Below are 21,094 nucleotides of genomic sequence, written 5' to 3'. Positions count from 1 at the left end.
AAGAACAGCTAACCCCAATACTATACAAACTATTTGACAGAATAAGCCAACAAGGGGTTCTACCAAATTCTTTTTACGACACAAACATGGTACTGATCCCAAAGCCAGGCAGGTTAAAAACAGAGAAAGAAAACTATAGGCCAATCTCCCTAATGAATATAGATGCAAAAATCTTAAATAGGATACTAGCAAAAAGACTCCAGCAAGTCATCAGAAGGGTTATCCACTATGATCAGGTAGGATTCATTCCAGGAATGCAAGGATGGTTCAATATTAGGAAAACCATCCACATAATTGACCATATAAACAAGAAAACCAATAAAAATCACATGATTATTTCAATAGATGCAGAAAAAACCTTTGACAAAATACAACACCCATACCTATTGAAAACACTAGAAAGTATAGGAATAGAAGGGCCTTTCCTAAAAATAATAAACAATATATACCTAAAACCATCAGCAAATATCATCTGCAATGGGGAAAAACTCAAAGCCTTCCCAATAAGATCAGGAGTCAAACAAGGATGCCCATTATCACCTTTATTATTTAATAATGTACTAGAAACACTAGCAGTAGCAATTAGAGAAGAAAAAGAAATTGATGGAAATTTTTTTTGTCCTAGTCTTTTGTTAATTATGCCACTCCATAATTTATTTTGGTACAGTTTTGTGTGTGTGTGTGTGTGTGTCTGTGTTGTATGAAGGGTAATTTGGGAATACTGGGGATTCCCTGTCTTTACTACATTTTGCCCAAATTTATTTTATACAACTCTTTCTTAATAAAGGCTTAGGTTACAATTAAAATTATCTCAAGAGACTGATTTTTGAGTAAAATATATATGTTTATATCAGATTTATTGGTTAGGCCAACATTTTAACTGATTAAGTGATATAGGTTTCCATGGCTCTTTTTAACCAGGAACAAAACCAAACTGGGCCAGTCAGTCTAATCAAAAGATTTTTAGTATCTCATTTTTATTATTCCAAAATATCTCTAATTGGCGAGACCTAATTAAGAGGTAGTCTATCAACCTATCCATCCTTCTCTACCCCCATAGGTGCATAGGTCACATACACCAGAAAAATGACCCTTCTCCCTTTCATCTCTTAACCAAGTTCTGGTTAAAAAGGAAGGCATTCCTTGAGATTCCCAGGATCAAAGAAAATATAGAAAGTAACAGACTGGATAGTTTCTCTGATCCCAGCTTCCATATACAGAAATACCCAGTAAGTCTCCCTAATATATAAAAATTAATGCAGTATATTAAAAATAAATTCTCACAACCTTTCCTCTACTTCTTGGGAAAACTGGGCCTTAGTTTCTGCAATGAAACACCTAGAATATAATAGCTATACATTACATGGAGGATCTAACTGAAATGCTTGAATATTTTATAACAATGTAAAAAATGATTGATAGACACGTAAACAGGTAGCCATTAAGGGGGCATGCCTCACACAAGAGTCTTACAATTTTGATGGCACATAGAAGAAACATAAAGGGGATAGGTGATCCAACCCCCACTGTCCAGTCCATTATGTCCAAGACTTAATATGGTGTTGATTTATTTCACTTATACAATGCCCCTTACTGTGAGAAATTTGCTACAAGAGGAAAAGGTGGGGACAAAATTCACATAGCATCAAAACAGGTCCTTCTAACACAGAATGCTGTTTGGCGTCAGGTAAGAGTCATAGCAAAGTTCCATACACAGTCTCACTTCCACTTTTTAGAGTGTCAAAACCAGATTCAGGATTTAAATAGCCTTGTTCATAATGGAAGAAACTAACTCAAGGAAATTCCACCTTCATCTATGCAAGGTTTTTTCTTCAACAGAGTCCTATTGATGGTCTTCAGATTGCAGGACCTAAAAAATGGTAGTACCTTTTAAGAAAGGAGTGATATTGATCACTTTAAGACTAAAATATAAAAAGAAAAACACAGAATATGAGAATACTAAAATTCCCAAAGCTTTTTCTTCAAAATCATCATCATTTATAGGTTATTGCTATTCATGCCTCAATATCAGTCAGTATATATAGTAATTTGTCACAAAAATAATTACAATGTAAAATTTCAAAGGGAAAGCAGGTTTAAAAATGCAGCTTCATTATGTTTGAGAAATCAATAAGTATAGGGGCAGCTGGGTTGCTCAATGGATTGAGAGTTAGGCCCAGAGATGGGAGGTCCTAGGTTCAAATCTGGCCTCAGACACTTCCTATCTGTGTGACCCTGGGCAAGTCACTTAACCCCCATTGCCTAGCCCTTACCACCCTTCTGCCTTGGAACCAATACACAGTATTTAAAACCCTTGTTTTTTTTTTTAATAGAAATCAACAAGTACATTATATAATCTTTCCAAATGATTTAAATAAATTCACTTATCACAAGAGATTTAAGTCAGATAGTTCTTTATTTTTAACAGAGGAAAACTTCTTTAAATATTATAATAGAGTTGCAAAACTCTTGCAGAAGGCCTGGTAAGATCTGATAAGTAGTACTAACAAATGAAGATCTGAAAGGAATTTACTATGCCTTTTTCAAAATTAACCTAACCAAGCATCCCAATTATTAGAATATAAGAGAAAAATTTTAACATACTCAATATCTTTTATTTAAAACATGAAGCTGATGCTTAGTCAGGTGATAGTTCAATGAGAAAGCATTTTCAAATTTCCTTTCAACATTTTACCAAGCATATTCAATGTTTAAAAGCATAATATAGAGAAAACAACTTCATAATTCACAATTTAACAGTTCTATGAAATAAATAAATTCTTGATTGTCTTTCCCTTCTGATACTTTCCCTATGGTCAAAGAGTAGTTAAAATTGAAAAAGGGAATAAGAATTTCAACTGATATATATTTTAAGCAAATAAACTTAAAAAGATCTCAATTTTCACCTTAAATACTCAATTAATAATAAATAACTTTAACAAATAAATTTATTTCCTTAAATTGCCAAATATTTTCCGAATAAAACTCAATGCTCCAAAATTAGAATTTAGAACCAGAATTAGAATTAAAATTCAAAACCATGATTATAACATACATTTCCAAAATATATATACATATATAATTTCTAAGAGTTTAGTCCATAATTTAACAATGTCCAACTGAGAGAAAGAACTTTTAAACACTATATCTTTACAATCGTTTGCCCTATTGTATCTTATAAACAGATAAAAATAATAATAAATTTAGAATTTAAAATATGACATAACAATTATTACCACATTTCAAAAGATCTTACAGAATTGCTTTATCATATTTAAAATTAGCCTGTCTCAGACTTAAAAAAAAGTAAATCTACATGTAACTATTACCCTTCCCCCAAACTGGAAATAGTAGGAGGAGTGATCTCTAAGCAGATACAAAGGTATTTGTTACTCTAGTTGTGGATAACACTTTCACCAAATATAAATTTACATCTTTTTGTTCATCTCCAAGACCTACACAGTGGGAATTAAGAAGCACATTTCAATTCAGGTGGGGTTTTGGATTCTTGAAGGAAACACACAAACCAATTTCTCTTCACTCCACCCCTTGTCATTACTCAATTTCAATTCCAGCTATCACCTTGCTTTCAATGTAAAATAACAGAAGATTGACATATCCTAAATACATCACTAGGATAACTTCAATAAAAAGGGCTATATTAACCAAAGAAAATCTAGCTTTTATAACTGTTATATAACTTTCACCTCTTTTTACCTTGGAATCACTTGCCTGAAATTTTTACATCATAATTAAGAAACTTTTTCAACAGGCAATTTTTACTAACCCATTTATGTTTCTAATCATTTTTTCTTTATATTCTCTGTAATTTCCAGATATTGGTTGCTATCTGGAAATATACGAGAGAAAAAGAAAAATAATCTGCCTATTAAAGAACAAAGATACAAAAGAAACATTTTTCTACATTTTACAAAGAAACTAAAAAAAAAACACTTAAAAATTAGACACAACAAAAGACATTTCTTGAGAACTAAACATTACACAGAAATTTCCACATGGCCCTACTCAGTCTATTTGGAATTCAGGATACACTGGCTACTTCCAGTTTTCTGGATGCTCCACTCCCCCAATTCTGAAGAACTGATTTTTCTTGAAAAGCTAAGTCTTATAGAGACTTCTAAATGAAACCGCAATTTAATGTCCATCTCTACACACAACTACTTACTCAAGTTAACTTTTCCATCCATCTTTCTCCCTTTGGTCAACCAACTCTAATCTTAACTAGGTCAAATCTCACTCTAGGTTCTCAATACTTACAAAATGATATATTTACTGTCTACACACCTAACATGCAAGATATACAGTCCTTATAAAATCATACCTTCAATTTACACACACAGAAGACATACATTTAACATATATATACACAATACATAATTCTTACTCATAGACGATCTTATCATTAAGAAAGGTGATGGACTTTTTTACTCATCAGAAAATGAATCATTCTGTGGAAAAAAAGCTCCCACACTGGCCCAGTGTGCCAGTGAAACTTTCTGGTAAGCAAAAGGATTCAGTAGTCTCTTTGTGGTCAGCCAAAATTGTTATAATTAAAATTATCTTGAAAGAGTGATTTTTGGTTAAGAATATAAGTTCATATGATTATATTAGGTTAGGCCAATATTACAAATGGTAAAAGAATTTAGGTCTCCTTGGCTTTCTCGCTACTAGGGACAACCTGAACTGGGTCAGGCAGTCTGCTCAATAGATTTTTAGGAGCCCCTCCCTCAATGATTCCAAGATATCTCTAATTGGTGATTAGCTAAATAATATCTACCATCCTGATAGTTGGACAGGTTACATACACCAGGAGAACATCCTTTTAACCTATTAATCAAATTCTGTTAAAACAGGAAATATTCCTTGGGATTCCCAAGGACAAAGAAAATGCAAAAAGCAGTAGACTAGAACTAGATGTTATCTCTGGCCCAGATCCCAGATACAGGAATGTACAGTAATTCTCTCTAATATATAAGAATTAACACAGCATATGAAAAACAAATTCTCATACTTTTTTAGTAGATTGATATACTGACAACAAAGCAATAATATCACCCTGGGAAGCCAGATAGTAAAGTAGATAGTGCTGCAGCTGAAGCCAGGAAGACCTGAGTTCAAACACTGACACAGACACTATAAACCTTGAAACTTTGGGTTAATCACTTAATCTTTCTCAGCTTCATTTTCTTAATCTGTAAAATTAGAATAATAAAATAACCTACCTTATAGTCATTTAAAAATAAAATAATTTAACATGAACTATGCTTTGCAAACCCTGAAACTCTATATGCTAGCCACCATCATCATCAAACATTGACAATATCATTCTTGTTATAGATTTTCCTGATGTTTATGTTGTCCACATATGCTTCCTGGTCACATGTGTTCTTTTGTAGATATGTCTTGGCTATAGGGTAGTCTATTGGAGAGTGTTTATAACATGTATGTGTAGTGATTCTTTTTATCAAAATTTTGTTTGCCATGCTGATTTTTCAAAGTTTTTATTTGTTTTGAAGTCATGTGTCTTCTGGTTGGTTGATACACACATCTGAGGAAGTCCATGTGTTATAGTTTTAAGTGAGTGCTGACCCAAAAAGTGTCTCATACCTAAAAAGGAGTGTCTGGTGATTTTTTTCTTTATCTTATGTGTCAAAGAATTCCCTATGTGTTATATTTAGACTGGGTACATGTCATTGGCATTTTAAAAAAGAGAAAATGAAACATAATTCTTATATTTGTGAATTGTTTCATAGATATCCCTATTTTTGAATTATTTTCTTATATATTGTATTCTTAACTTAGAGATATTATTTTCAGGGGAGTTTTATATCAATCACAACCTAATCCATTTCTTCCCACAAAAAGTTCTAACCCTGGATTCACACAGACCTAGGTTTTTTATGGTGATGACCAACTCAATTGGACTACTTTTGGTTTCATGAACATAGTATTCTATCTCCTGATTCTTTTCCTTTATGCTAACAGTCCTCATTTCTAAAATTCCCTGTCTCCTTTCACTTTGACCTACTAGTTTTCCTGGATTTTTCCAGGCTCAATTTAAATCTAACCTTTTTAGAGACATTTCCAAATCTTTCTATCTCAGATTTTTATACCCATTCTCCCTTTCCCTTTACCTATAGCCTTTCCCTGCCTCTCTTCCCTTCCCTACACACACACACACACACACACACACACACACACACACACACACACACACACACACACACACACAGTTTTGTATATGTTGTCTTAAATTCAATTAAAATGTAAATTTCTTGAAAACAAGGACTATTTTACTATTGTGCTGTAAGGAATGATGAATTGGAGGGTTTCTATGTGAGCTGGAAAGAACTCCAGGAATTGACACAGAGCAAAAGGAGCAGAACTAGGAGAATATTATACACAGTGACAAAAAATCCAGTAAAATTTAAGTTGTATACACCATCTATAATAAGAGAGACCAGTTTCAGAGATAACCATGGCTCACACTTGAGGAATATATAGGCAACCATAATCTTGATGCTACTGAGACTCTGTTATTCTTACATTATGTTCCTTTGTTGTTTCTCTCTTGGAGAAACATCTTGGCCAGGCTACATTGCTCCACAGAGTTCATTGGACCTGCTCCCTCTTATAAACTCTGAGGTCTGACATCTTCAGAGTGATGGAATCCCATTCATTTCCAAAACACAAGTTCTACTTTCTCTTGACTAATCAGAAATGGTAACCCCATTTCAAACTCTCAGTCTTTCCATGTAAGTAAGACACTGAGATAAGGTATAACTGCCAACGTCTCAGCAATTTTTTTTGTCTACTTAAAATAGGAAAAGCCTTTCTCCCCTTTACTTTTACAAGTTACAAATATTCTACTCAAAAACTGGCTGACACACTTTGAAATAGACGGCAACGTATAACAAAGAATCCAAAAAGACTGTCAAATTTGTGCATATAGGCCACTCAAAAAAAAAAAAAAGGACCAAATTTGAAAGAGTTCTTGCCCTATGCTATTACAGATGTTTGCAATGAAGAAGACATTTCCATTAAAGTCAGTTTGTTCGGTGGCTCTTTTATAAAAAATTCTACCTTTAAAAAAACAAAACAAAACCCATTGAGTCACCTTTCCCTGAGTAGTCATATAGAATCAGAAAAATTATAGCCATAGAGATCCATACCATGTCCATCCTGTTAAAATTCTACTCTGCACAATAATATATTTGCAGAATATAAAATATTCTAGGAGTTTATGACTGAGAAAGTCAGACTGTATCCTGAGTCCCTTCCCATAGCAATGTGTTAAACGTGTTTGTGAATAGCAGATGGTGTTTGTGAAAATTTTTTTTTGTTATTGGTTAATAATGAAAAATTTATATGGAAAATATGATTAAAAACACCATAGACTTTTTCAGACATGAAGACCTAAATATATCTCACCTCTAAATACACACACACACACACACATTTTTTTTTTCCTAACGAGATTTTTGATTGAAAAAATAAGATCCAAATAGAAAAATAACTGGACAAATGCCATTCTAGGTTTCCAGGCAAGTCAAATTTTGGCGGAGGAAAAAGTGCAGCCTATATTTGAAAGAATATTCTATCTGAAGACCAAATTTATGGAAGAAGAATTAGACTGATTCTGCATACTGCTAACTAAAAGAGACATTTGTAAATAATTATTGGAACTTAAAGAGAAATACATGTGTTTATGAATATATGAATACTGTTTTAAGACATATTTTCAGTCTAGGCTACAGTTTTAAAATATCTATCTATCTATCTATCTATCTATCTATCTATCTATCTATCTATCTACCAATCTATATATGTCAGTTATATTTATTCATTTGCCTAATTAAAATGCATTCTTTTCTCTTAAACAAATACACCTCACTTTTTTTTTTCTTTTGGTTCCTTCTGTTACAGTTCAAGTGGCTGATCAATTTCTAAGTTCTGATATTGAGAAAACTGTGGTGATTCCTGGTTATAGCAGTCTCTTAATTATTAATATTTTGGATGTGAAGAACGCTTTAGCTCTTGCTACTATGCCTGAAAAAGTATCTTTACAACAAACCATTGAGCCTACTAAATGGATCCTGTATAATTTTGGGTCTACAAATGCTACTGAATGGGAAATTATTACACCCCCCTGCAAATTTATGATAATGCATAATACCGTCCATACATCAAAATCCATATTGAAATACCTCGATGTGGGATCTAACTTAGAATTTTCAATTAAAGTCTTGACCCTGGAGGATACCAGTGAGTTTGATTTTTTTTTAAACTATATAAATATGACTTGCAGTTTCAGGATTCCCTTCCTTTTTTTATATATGTTGCTCTTGAGATTTGTTTTGTCTTCTTTTACAGAAAATGTTAGAGCCTTGCTCTGAAGATTTTTAAACTTTTCTTCATAATTTTATTTTTATTTCATTTAATTTTTTTTTTATATTTTCAACTCTTGACTGAGTTTTGAAATGTAATAAATTGAATGTTGAGTTAATCAAAACCTTATACTCAGTTCTGAATTAAGAATGTATACATGTAGAGCTCTGACCTAAATTTAGTTAAATTTCATATATTTTGTGGTTATTATTTAAATGGTATGTATCTGAATTTATATTCATAAGCACCTATTTATAAATATACCCATATTTATATGTTGATCTAAACTTATTATGAGATTATTTCTTGTATATTGTGTGCATTTACATATATAAATACACACAAATATGTATATATACATGGAATATGTATGTGTATATATGTGCGTGGGGGATGCATGTGTGCATTATATATTTCCCAGTTGATGAACATCTCCCTTGTTTATTTTTATTTGCTATCTCTAAAAGTGCTTTTATAAATATTTTGGTAAACATGAAAACATTCCTTTTGCATTTTTTCTATTCCTACTAATATTGTTTATGGGACAAAATGTTTTACATTTTAGTTACATTTAGTTACATTTTGAGGTATAATTATAAATAATGTTTAGCTACACCAACAGGGAATTTTTGTGCCTAATCACTCAAAGCTCAATTGTGACCAATTTTCATTTTTTGGGGTCATTTTTGATGACAATAAATGTTAAATGGAACTTCAGAGTTATTTTAATTTCTATTTCTTTTATTAGTGATTTGGAGTATTCTTTTGAGTGATCATTTATAATTTGCAATTATCATGTAGAAAAGTGTATATTTATCTCCTTTTAACATTTCTTCATGGGAAAATGTTTCCTATTCTTACGTATCTGTATCAATTCCTTGTGTAGTTTGAATATTGAGTCTTCACAGGAGATATTTGCTAGGAAGACTTCCACCCTTCCCACACCCCATTTGATAGTTTTCGTCTTTCTAACTGCATTGCTTTTGTATATGCAAAAGATTTTTTTCAATTTACATTATTAACAATTTTATTAAAATACTATTTATGACCTCATCCCTTCATTTGGTTAAAAATTGTCCCTATCATAATTGTATAATGCCTATTTATTCATTTTCTCTAATTTTTAAATATCACCATTTATTTTAAGACATATTTCTACTCAGAGCTTATTATAGCATGTAGTATAAAATATGGTCAGAATTTAATTTGTCAGACTGATTTCAGCTTTCTAATATTTCTTGTTAAATACAATGTCCTTGTACAAGTGAGATAATAATTTTAAAATGCTTAACAGTGCCTGGAACATAGTAAGTGCTTTTTTATAAATATTAGATATTAATTGTAGCAATTTGTGTTCTTAGGTTTTTTTAAAGACTATATTATTTCATTATATGTGTCTTACTTAGTTATTCCAATCATAAATTTTTCTTTTTAAGACAAACCAAATTGTTTTTTAAAATAAATTTAATTAATTAATTAATAATATTTTTTCATGGTTACATGATTCATGTTCTTTCCCTCCCCTCCCCTCCCTACCCCCTCAAAACCTATTTCCATATTACTATTTGTAATAGTGTGATCATTTAGAGTCACCATACCCAATCATATCCCCATTGAACTATGGGATCAATCATATGTTTTTCTTCTGCATTTCTACTTCCACAGTTCTTTCTCTAGACGTGGATAGCAATCTTTCTCATAAGTCCTTCAGAATTGTCCTGAATTGCATTGGTGCTAGTAGAGAAGTTCATTATGTTCGATTGTGCCATAGTATACCAGTCTCTGTGTATAATATTCTACTGGTTCTAAGATTTCACTTTGATAGCCTGTAAATTATCAAAGGTACCAAAATATAGGAATATTCTTTTGGAGGGATTACAGAAAGATAGGAATGATAACAAATTGATGATGAAACTATAAATTGATATAACCATTGTAGAAAGAAACATGACTGTAAATAAAAAAATCATTATTGACTCAGAGATTCTCTTAGTATTTAATGGACCTCCATAATAATAGGTCACTGATAAAAAAATATACCAGACTATTTATGGGAGTTTTGTGACAGCCAAGTACTAAAAATAGCACAGATACTATCATCTGAGATACTAAATACTAAAACACTACTAAATAATTTGTTGCACACAAATGTAACAGAGTATTATTATCCTATTTGAAATGACAAATATGATAAATACAAAGAAGCTTAGTAAGATTGACATAAGTTCATACACAATGAAATACATGTTTTACATAGCTACTACACATGGAAAGTACAACTACAAATCAATTGAAAATAAATGGTGCAAAATTACAAAGAACAAGCTTAACTCCAAAAAAAGAGATATGATAAGATATTTTCCCTCTACTATTTTGTAGAGGTGAGGTACACATTGTCTACTATTGCCTATTTTGTTAAGTTTTTCCAATATATTTATTGGCACTGATGATTTTTTTCCTGTTTTTTCTTTTCATTAAGAAGAAATAAATACTTTATTAATATTACATGGATATCTGTGATGCAGAAGGGAAGTTTTATGGGAAAAATTAAGTAGATATAGGAACAAAGTATATCAATGAAACATTATCTTTTAAAGTGTTAAAAAAGAGAGGAATTCTGGGAAGATGGTAGCTTAGACTCAGCAAAAGTCCAGACCTCTCAAAACCCTTCCACACCAATCAAAAACAAAGTACTTCAAGGGGACAGAAAGCCAAATCTAATAACAGGACAGAGCTGGTGACCCTCCTACTGGATTCAAATTAAAAAGTACACAAAAAAAACCCTGAATTCTTGGTTTCAAGGGAAAGGAAGAAAGAAGATCCCAGGACCCCGGCCCCCCCTACTTTGCTGAGTCTTTAGTGGTCTTTGGAATCTCTTGTTAGCCAAGGGCACTAGTCCAGAGGGAATGCCTTGCTGGCATGGCTGTTCCAGACTCAGGGCATTGAACAGAGTGATATAAAGGTTGTCTATAAAACAAAAACAAAAGAATGAAAAAAACTGAGGAAATATGAAAGACCTCACTGACAAAACATCAGACCTTGAAAACAGATCTAAGAGAGATAATTTAAAAATTATTGGACTACTAGAAGATCATGACAAAAGGGAAACCCTGGACATCATTCTATAAGAAATTGCCCAAGAAAAGTGCCCCAACCTTCTTGAACAAGAGGGAAAAAACAGAGATGGAAAGAATCCACAGATCACCTCCTACATTTAATTCTGAATTGACAATGCCCAGGAATGTTATAGCCAAATTCAAGAACTACCAGACCAAGGAAAAAATATTACAAGCTGCTAAGAAGAAGTAATTCAGATACCATAGAACCACAGTTAGGATAACACAAGATCTGGCTGTATCTATACTGAAGGACTAGAAGGCATGAAATATGATATCCCAGAAAGCAAGGGAACTCGATCTACAATCAAGAATCAATTACCCAGCAAAACTGACTATATTCTTGCAGCAGAAAGTATGGTCATTTAATAAAATAGAAGACTTCCAATTTTTCATAAAGAAAAGACCATACTTTTTATGTCCAAACATAGAAATAAAGAGAATCTCCAAAAGGTAATTAAAAAGAAAACTTTTTAAGGGACCCAATAATTCAAATGATTTGTATTCCCATAAGAAAATATGACATTGGTAACTCTTAAAAATTGTTATTATTACCTGGATAGCTAGAGGAGTTATACTTAGAGGAAACAGGAAAGGTAAAGAGGTTGGAGATAGGAAATACTCAACTCTTATGTGCTTTGAAATTGACTCAAAGAGGGAAGAACAATCATATCCTTTAGGGAAGAGAATTGATTCTTAACCTATAGAGAGGTAGAAGGGTAACAAACAGACTGGTGGGGAGGATATCTTAAAAAGACCCTAAAGAGGAATAAGAGGGGAATAAGAAGGGAGGGGGGAGAAAGGGAAGTAAACTAAGGGTGAGGATTAGGGGGGACTGATTAAAAACAAAACACTGGTGTAGAAGAAAATAGTGAAAGAAGAAAGGGCAGGACAAGGAGAGGAAATCAAAATATTGGGGAATATACAGGTGGTAATCATAACTCTCTATGTGAATAAGATGAACTCACCCCCCCCCAAATGAAAGCAAATAGCAGAGTGGATTTAAAACCATATATTTTCTACAAGAAACACACATAAGGCAGGTACATATATACAGGGTAAAGGTAAAAGGCTGGAGCAAAATTTATTGGGCATCAACTGAGAAAAAGAAGGCAGGAGTTACAATCATGACATCTGACAAAGCCAAAGTAAAAATAGATCTGATTAAAAGAGATAGGGAAGGTAATTACATCCTGATAAAAGTCAATTTAGACAATAAGGAAATATCAGTACTCAACATGCATGCACCAAATGGTATAGTGTCCAAATTTCTGAAGGAGAAACTGGTGGAGCTCAAGGATGCTTGTGGTTATGGTGAGATTGGTTGTGTTAGTGAAAGTGCATCTGTTTTATTTTTATTGAATGGTCTGAATTCTGTGTCATCAAGAAGGAGCCAGGTCTTAGGGAGTGACAAAGGATGGAATGAATTAGAAAGGAAAAAAATTAAGATAAAAGTTTATTTATTGATAACAAAATAAGCATTCTAAGCATTAAAATTTTCTTATTTTAGAGAGGATGGTTTTAATAGTGAGTTAGAAAACAGATGCAGAAAGTTTTGAAGATAATGAGATGAAATACTAATTATAGATAGTTTTTTCAGAGAGTTGTGTAGATGGATGGATCTAAATGGGGATATTGGTGATTTAATTGATGGGGAAGGAAATACGAGTCAATCAGGGGAAGTTATGCAACATGTTTTTGCATAGTATTTGGAATTTAGAAAAACTGGATTGAGGAAGAATATGATGAAGTGGAAGTATAACTTTAAAAAATAAATTTGTACATATCAGTGGCAGGAGATTAGCTCATTGAAGGAGGGGATATAGTTAGAGTGTATTTCTCCCTCAATGTCTAATCTGGTGCTAAGAAATGATGTTGAATACTATGAGGCTTAGGTACCCCATCTTTCAGCAGGCAGGAGCAGAGGAAGCCACATCTTAAGCAAGTTCAGATACAAAATAGGATCTTGTGATTCAAGGTGGGTCAGATCTGGGAGCCTATGGAGCACTAGAGAAAGCCTGGGCAAAAATAGAAACCAGTGGCCTAAAATCTACATCAAAGCTGAAGGAGGGCACTCTGGAAAGTATTATAATTGAATTACCTACATCAAATATCTCTTTACTCTTATTTGTCCTCCATAGAGGTACCAAAGTGATTTTCCTTAAACCTAGGTCAGATCATATCACACTCTGACAATTTCCTCCCAACACACATACCCCAACAAATTATAATGGCTGTCTATTACTTCTATAATTGAATTTAATGGTCCCTGGTGTTCAAAGTCATTTACAACCAAAACCATTACTATTTTTTCCAGTGTTATTACTTATAACTTTCTTTGTAATCTATTGTCCAGCCATGCCAGTTATTTGTTCTCTCTTTTCTTTCTTTGGTGAAGTTTGCTACCATAAATACAATTTTTTTCTATTCTAGTTACTTTTTCTATGCAGGTCATAACATGTGTTTTATATTTCATATGTCTCTTTTAAACCATTTGTGAATATCCTTTTGTGGTTCTGTTCTTTTTTGGGGGGAATTTACAAGGTTCTTGTCTCTTTTGTTTGATTTTCCTTTGTTGTACAATAATTTCATAGGTATGATCAAATCAACAAGCATTGATTAATCATTTAATATGTTCCAGGTACCATGCTAAACAAAGATACAAAGAAAGGTCAAACAAAATATCAGTCTTTGATCTCAAGTGCTCACAGTTTTATGTAAGAGATAACATTCAAACAACAAGATGTTATACACATTTATGTATATATAATAAATTGGACTTAATATTTGAGGAAAAGTATTAATGTTAAAATAGGAGAGCAGGAAGACTGGAATTTTAGTTTTTGAATTGAAGGAAGCTAGAGATTCTAGGAAAGGGAAGTGAGGAGGGAGAGAATTTTAATCATGAGGGATAGTAAAAAGGCCCAGAGTTAGGAGACATTTTTGTATTTCTGATATATTTTACTTTTATGCAATTAAGAATATTATACTGAGCAAGGAAACATAGGCTTCATCAGACAGCCAAAGATAATCATTACACAAAAAAGAATTATTTCTATAAACTATTATATCTATTGAGTTGGCATGAATATTAAATAAAATGTTAGCAAAGATATTACAGCAATGCAGCAAAAGTTATACACTATCATGTAGGTGCATTTTTACCAGAAATGTAGCACAGGCTCAATTTTAGTAAAACTTAGTTAAACCAATAACAAAATGAAACCAATTAACAACAATAAAATCATACTATTATATTGATAAAGCAGAAAGGTAAAAAATATGGGCAAAAAAGGGCCATTGTATAATCTGTCTAAAATACAAGAATCAATATTATATATAATTGGAATAAATTAGAGACTTTTCCAATATATTGCTATTCTATATAATGCTATAAATTCCAATTATAGCAATAAGACAGGAAAAGCAAATTGAGGAAATAAGCTTAGGCAAAGAGTAAATAAAAGGATCATTATTGGCAGTGATTTAGTTTACTTAGAGAGTCCTAAACTCAAAGTCAATTAAAAATAAAAGAAGCAACAACTTTAGCAAAATTATAGAACTTATAAATATATATAAATCATTAGCATTGCTGATTATAATCTATAAAATTAGTAAGAATATATAGGAAGAGAAATTCCATTTATAAATATGTAGAATGTATAAAATATTTAGGAGCCTGCCTATAAACATACATACAGGAATTACATGAATATAAAAAAATTGCTATGAAAATGCTAATTGCTCATCAGTAGGCCAAACTAATGTCACAAAAAATGATGACACATGTACATTTCAATACCCAAACATTCAAATGATCAAAGAAGTACTTTATGTCACTAGAGGAATAGTAACAAACATCAAATGATGGAACAAAAAATATCAAATATCTCAAGAGGAAGACCTAGAAAGAAATAGAAAGTAGTTGAACCTAACAGGATGAGAAAGAAACCCATATTTGAAAATAGCAAGCATCAAAATGATGATAAATCTACTAGTGAAATACATTAGGTACACAACTTACAGAAGCAAATGAATACAGTAAACTAGTGTGTGACAAAACCAAAGAACACAGCTATTAAGAAAAAAAACCTACTATGTAATAAATATTTCTGGGAAAACTAGAATATGATCTGGCAGAAACTGCTCACAAAAAATAACAAGATAAACACCAAATGGATCCATTACTTAGACATTTAGTGTCAATATTTAAAGGAATAAAGAAGAAATTATCTTTTAAACCTATTAATAGGAGAATAGTTCATGATAAAAAAGGTAGAGATGATCACAGAGGACAAAATGGACAATGAAAAATGATTATATAAAATTAAAAAATTAGCATAAATAAAACCAATAGTTAAAATTGGAAGAGAAAAATGGAAAAAAAATACAGTAAGTTTGTAAGGATTACATTTCCAAGTCTGGACTCATTTGACTTGTCTGGAAACCATATTCTCTTTTGATGATGATATCTTCCCTGTTTATTTGCTTTTTCTCAATGTCCAATATTTTAAATGAGTTTTCTTCTTTCTTTATAATTTCATTCATTTTTCTTTATATTCACATTTCTTGCTTTCTGACACCTTCCCTTTTTATATGGAGCTCAACCTAGTGGCTAGACTTTAAAACCTGGATCAGCCTCTTCTCATGCTGAATAATTCATATTTTATCAACCTAGAAATGTTATGCCCTAACCAGTTTCCACAATGGATAGCATCTACTCCCGTTAAGTTTTCATTTATATCCTCTCTCTATACTCAGCTCCTCCCATCTTCAGCCTGGTATTTTGTCCATTGAGCCACATAGCTTCCCCCCAAAATATATTTCTTAGAAGACTTTGTAGGAGAAAGAAATGGGAAAATTTTTAATCATATCCTTAACTAGTTAGAGAATCCGAAGGATAATTTGAGAAAAACAATAGAAAATATACAAAAAGGGAGAAAGATAAATTAATAATTTGGTTAAATTCCATAAAATTTGAATAGTGTGTATAAATACAAAGAGGAATCAGCTTATATAAATACAATAGTATTAATGTAGTACAAGCATAAGTAATAGGGACAGAGTGCTAAACTAAAAAGATTATAAAAATCATTATAAAAGAAATACATGTAGGAAAAAAGCCAAGCTTGAATAGATTTATATATGAATGAATTAGATAGTCTAACAAAATGGAAAAGAATTGCAGAATAAATGAAATAAAAAACACAATATTAAAATGAAAGTCTGGAAACAATTTCACTCTCTGGCCTAGCACATAGATTAACTTCACGATCCCAGGACAGGGACTAAACCAACAAAAGGACACCTCAGATGATCCTTTGAAGTCCAAGGCCCTGGTGAGGATAAAAAGTCCATGTGGCAGGCAATCTTAAACTAAAGAAGTTGTTTGCATTGAAGACTTAGGCCCATGGCACATTAACCCACTCTGCCTAATCCAGTAAGCCAAAAGAGAAAAAGGAGCTTACACAATCCATAAACTACCAAAAGGTTGGGAAAATGAGAAAACAACCAAAAATAAAAGCACCTAACTGTTGAAAACTTCTACAGGAAAAACAAAACAAAATAAAACAAAACAAAGAGCAGAACCTAGAGAGGAAGATAGGATCCATGCAACTATATTCAAAAATTAAAAAAAAAGAAATTGGTCTCAGGTTCTGGAAGACCTCAAAAAAGACTTTAAAAGTCAAATAATACAGGTTGAAGAAATAAAGAGAAAAAAGAAAATAACAACTTAAAAAGAGAAGCTGGTCAACTGGAAAAGAGGGACAAAAATCCAATGAAGAAAAATGTTTAAAAAAATAGAATTGACTTACTAAAAAAAGAAGCAAAAAATAATCCAGTGAAGAAAAGAGTGCCATGAAAAGCAGAATAAACCAAATGGAAAAGGAGGATCAAAAGGTCATAGAAGAAATTAAATTTTTAAACATTAGAATTGGGAAAATGGAAAATTAATGACTTCATAAGACCTCAAGAAATGATAAAACAAAATCAAAAGCATGGAAAAAAAGAAAGAAATATCAGGAAAAAAATGACCTGGAAAATAGATCGAGGAGAGACAAAGAGACAATATAAGAATTATTGGACTAAAAAAAAAACAAAAAAAAAACCCTAGACATCATATTACAAGAAACTATCCAAGAAAACTGTCCTGATATTCTTTAACAAGAGGGTAAAATAGACATTGAAAGGATCCACAGATCATCTCCTGATTAAAAGTAAAACACTGGAGTGGAGGGGAAAAGTTAAAGAGGAAAGGTCAGGATTAAAAGAGGAAATCAAGATGGAGGAGAATGCACAGATGGTAATCATAACTGTTAATGTAAATGGGATGAGCTCACCCATAAAATGGAGGTGGATAGCAGAATGTATTAAAAACCAGAATCATATCATATATAGTTTATGAGAAAAACATTTGAGGCAGGTAGATATACATAAAGTAAAGGTAAGAGGCTGGAGTAGAATTTATTGGGTCTTAACTGAGACAAAGAAGGCAAGACTAGCAATCATGATCACAGACAAAGCTAAAGCAAAAATAGATCTGATTAAAAGAGATAAGGAAGGTAGTTACATCCTGATAAAAGGCAGTATAGGAAATGAAGAAACATCAGTACTCAACATTGATGCACAAAATGGTATAGCATCCAGATTTTTTTGAGAAAATTTAATTAGTCAATTTAGAACATTATTCCTTGGTTATAAGAATCATTCTTTCCCTCCCCTCCCACACCCCTTCCCATAACCAACATGCAATTCCAGTGGGTTTTATATGTGTCCTTGGTCAAAACCCATTTTCATGTTGCTGATGTTTGCACTTGGACGATCATTTGGAGACTACATCCCCAATCATATCCCCCTTGACCCATATAATCAAGCACTTGTTTTTCTTCTGTGTTTCTAGCATCCATATTTTTAAAGGAGACACTTAAGGAGGAAATGGCCAGTAAAACTATAATAGTGGGGAACCTAAATCTTCCCCTCTCAGAATAAGATAAATCTAACCAAAAAATAAATAAGAAGTAAGGGAAGTGAATATTTTAGAAAAAGTTAAAGTTAATAGATATCAGTAGAAAATTGAATAGGAATAAAAGGAATATACCTTCTTTTCAGCAGCATATGGTATATGTACAAAGATTGACCACATACTAGGGCATAAAAACATCACAACCAAATGTAGAAAAGCTGAAATAATGAATACAAAGTTTTCAGATCAGAATGTGATAATTATAATCAAAAAGGGTTCATGAAGGGGCAAATTAAAAATTATTTAGAAACTAAATCTAATTCATTGGAACTGGTTGGTTAAAGAACAAATCATAGAAACAATTACTGATTTCATTGAAAAGAATGACAATTAGGAGACAATATGTCAAGATTTATGGAATATAGTCAAAGCAGTACTTGAGAAAATTTATATCCCTAAATGCTTATATCATCAAAATAGAGAAAAAGGAGATCAAAGGAGATCAATGAATTGGGCATGCAACTAAAAAAATGGGAAAAGGACAAATTAAAAAAATACTCAGATGAATGTCAAATTGGAAATCCTAAAAATGAAAGGAGAAATTGATACAATTGAAGTATTGTACTAATAAATAAGAGTAGGAGTTGGTTGTATGAAAAAATAAATAAAATAGATAAGGTATTGTTTGATTTGATCTAAAAAAAAGAGAAGAGAATCAAATAATCATCATAAGAAAGGAAAAGGGTAATTTCACCAATAATGAAGAGGAAATTAAGGTAATTATTAGGAGCTATTTTGATCAATTATGTAACAATAAATATGAAGATCTAAATGAAATTATGAATATTTATGAAAATACAAGTTGCCTAGATTAACAAAAGAGGAAATAGAGTACTTAAATAATACCATCTCAGAAAATGAAATTGAATAAGCCATCAAGGAATTCCCCAGGAAAAAATACCCAGGACCAGATGGATTCACAAGTAAACTCTATCAAACATTTAAAGAGCAATGAATCCCAATACTATACAACTTTTAACAAAATAAGCAAAGGAGGAGTCTCACAAAAAATTATGACCTTAATATAGTACTGATACCTAAACCAGGAAGACCAAAAATGGAGAAAAAATTATAGACTAATCTCAATGAAAATAGTTGCAAAAATCTTAAACAAAAACTTGGCAAAGAGATACAGTGACATATCACAGGGCTTATTTACTATGACCAGGGTAGAATTTATAACAGGAATGCAAGGCTGGTTTAATATTAGTAAAGCCATCAGCATAAATGGCCATATCAATAATCAAACTAACAGAAATCACTTGATTATCTCAATAGATGCTGAAAAAGCCTTTGACAAAAAGAACACTCATTACTATTAAAAACACTAGAAAGTATAGGAATAAAAAGGCCTTTCCTCAAAATAATAATTTATTTAAAACTAACAGCAAGTATCATTTGCAAAGGGGATAAGGTAGGTATAATCTTTCCCAATAAGATCAGAAATGAAGCAAGGATCCTGGTTATCACCACTTTTATTTAATGTTCTACTAGAAATGCTAGCTGAAGAAAAACAAATTGAAGGAATTAAAGTAGGCAATGAGGGGAAACTAAACTACCACTCTTTGTGGATGATGTGATGATATACTTAGAGAATCCTAGAAAATCCTCTAAAAACTAGCAGAAATAACTTAAGTAAAGTTATAGGATACAAAATAAACCCACATAAATCATTAATATTTCTATATATTTCCAACAAAAGTCAGCAAGTGTTAGAAAGAGAAACTTCATTTAAAATCACTCTAGATAATATAAAATATTTTGGAATCTACCTGTCAAGATAAACATAGAAATTATATGAACACAATTACAAAACACTTTTTGCACAAAGATCTATACAACTGGAAAAACATTAATTGCTCATGGGTAGACTGACAATATAAATTATGATCTTACCTAAATTAATTTACTTATTCAGTGCTGTACCTATCAAAAAATCCCAACTTTTTTTATAGAACCATAAAAATAATAACAAAATACATCTGGAAGAACAAAAGATCAATAATATTAGGGGAGGAACTAATAAAAAAATGACTGGTGGCCCAGCAGTACCATATCTTAAACTGTACTATAAAGCAGTGATCATCAAAACAATCTGGTACTGGCTAAGAGATAGAAGATGCATCAATGGAATAGACTAGGAGCAAATGACCTCAGCAATTTAGTGTTTGATAAACCCCCAAATCCTTGTTTTTGGGATAAGAACTCATTATTTTACAAAACTATTGTGAAAATTGGAAAAATGATGTGGCGAAAATTAGGGTTAGATCAATATCTCACACTCAACACCTAAGATAAGTTTAAAATGCATATATGACAAACATAAAGAGTGATATAAGTAAATTAAGCAAACATAGACTACTTTACCTTTCAAATCTATAGAGAAAGGAAAAATTCAAGCAAGAAAGAAGGAATATTACAAGATGTAAAATGAATAATTTGCATTATATTAATATACAAATTAATTCAACCAAGATTAGAAGGGAAACAATACAGTGGGAAAAATTTTATAACACATTTCTCTGATAAAGGTTTAATTTCTCAA

The 21,094-nt window shown here is 31.7% G+C and overlaps 1 protein-coding gene and 1 long non-coding RNA gene across 6 annotated transcripts in view; one reads left to right on the top strand and one right to left on the bottom strand.

Annotated features, from left to right (window-relative positions):
- The window catches only part of LOC100619241 (cation channel sperm-associated auxiliary subunit beta-like), a 249,570-nt gene that overhangs the window by 168,756 nt on the left and 59,720 nt on the right, over positions 1 to 21,094 (top strand). For 2 of the 3 annotated variants that reach the window (XM_016427568.2, XM_007473197.3), the window contains one exon: positions 7,948 to 8,286. The exons of the other annotated variant lie outside the window; for it this stretch is intronic. In XM_016427568.2, coding sequence (XP_016283054.2) covers positions 7,948 to 8,286 — 339 coding nt within the window. The remainder of the gene's footprint in view (positions 1 to 7,947; positions 8,287 to 21,094) is intronic. 3 annotated transcript variants of the gene reach the window in all.
- Positions 1 to 21,094, bottom strand: part of LOC107650550 (uncharacterized) — a 133,757-nt gene that overhangs the window by 87,622 nt on the left and 25,041 nt on the right. The window lies entirely within an intron of this gene.

Source organism: Monodelphis domestica, chromosome 1, assembly GCF_027887165.1.
Source record: "Monodelphis domestica isolate mMonDom1 chromosome 1, mMonDom1.pri, whole genome shotgun sequence".
Classification (NCBI taxonomy): domain Eukaryota; kingdom Metazoa; phylum Chordata; class Mammalia; order Didelphimorphia; family Didelphidae; genus Monodelphis; species Monodelphis domestica.
Note: the sequence above shows the minus strand (reverse complement) of the source record. Positions and strands in the feature narration are given on the sequence as shown.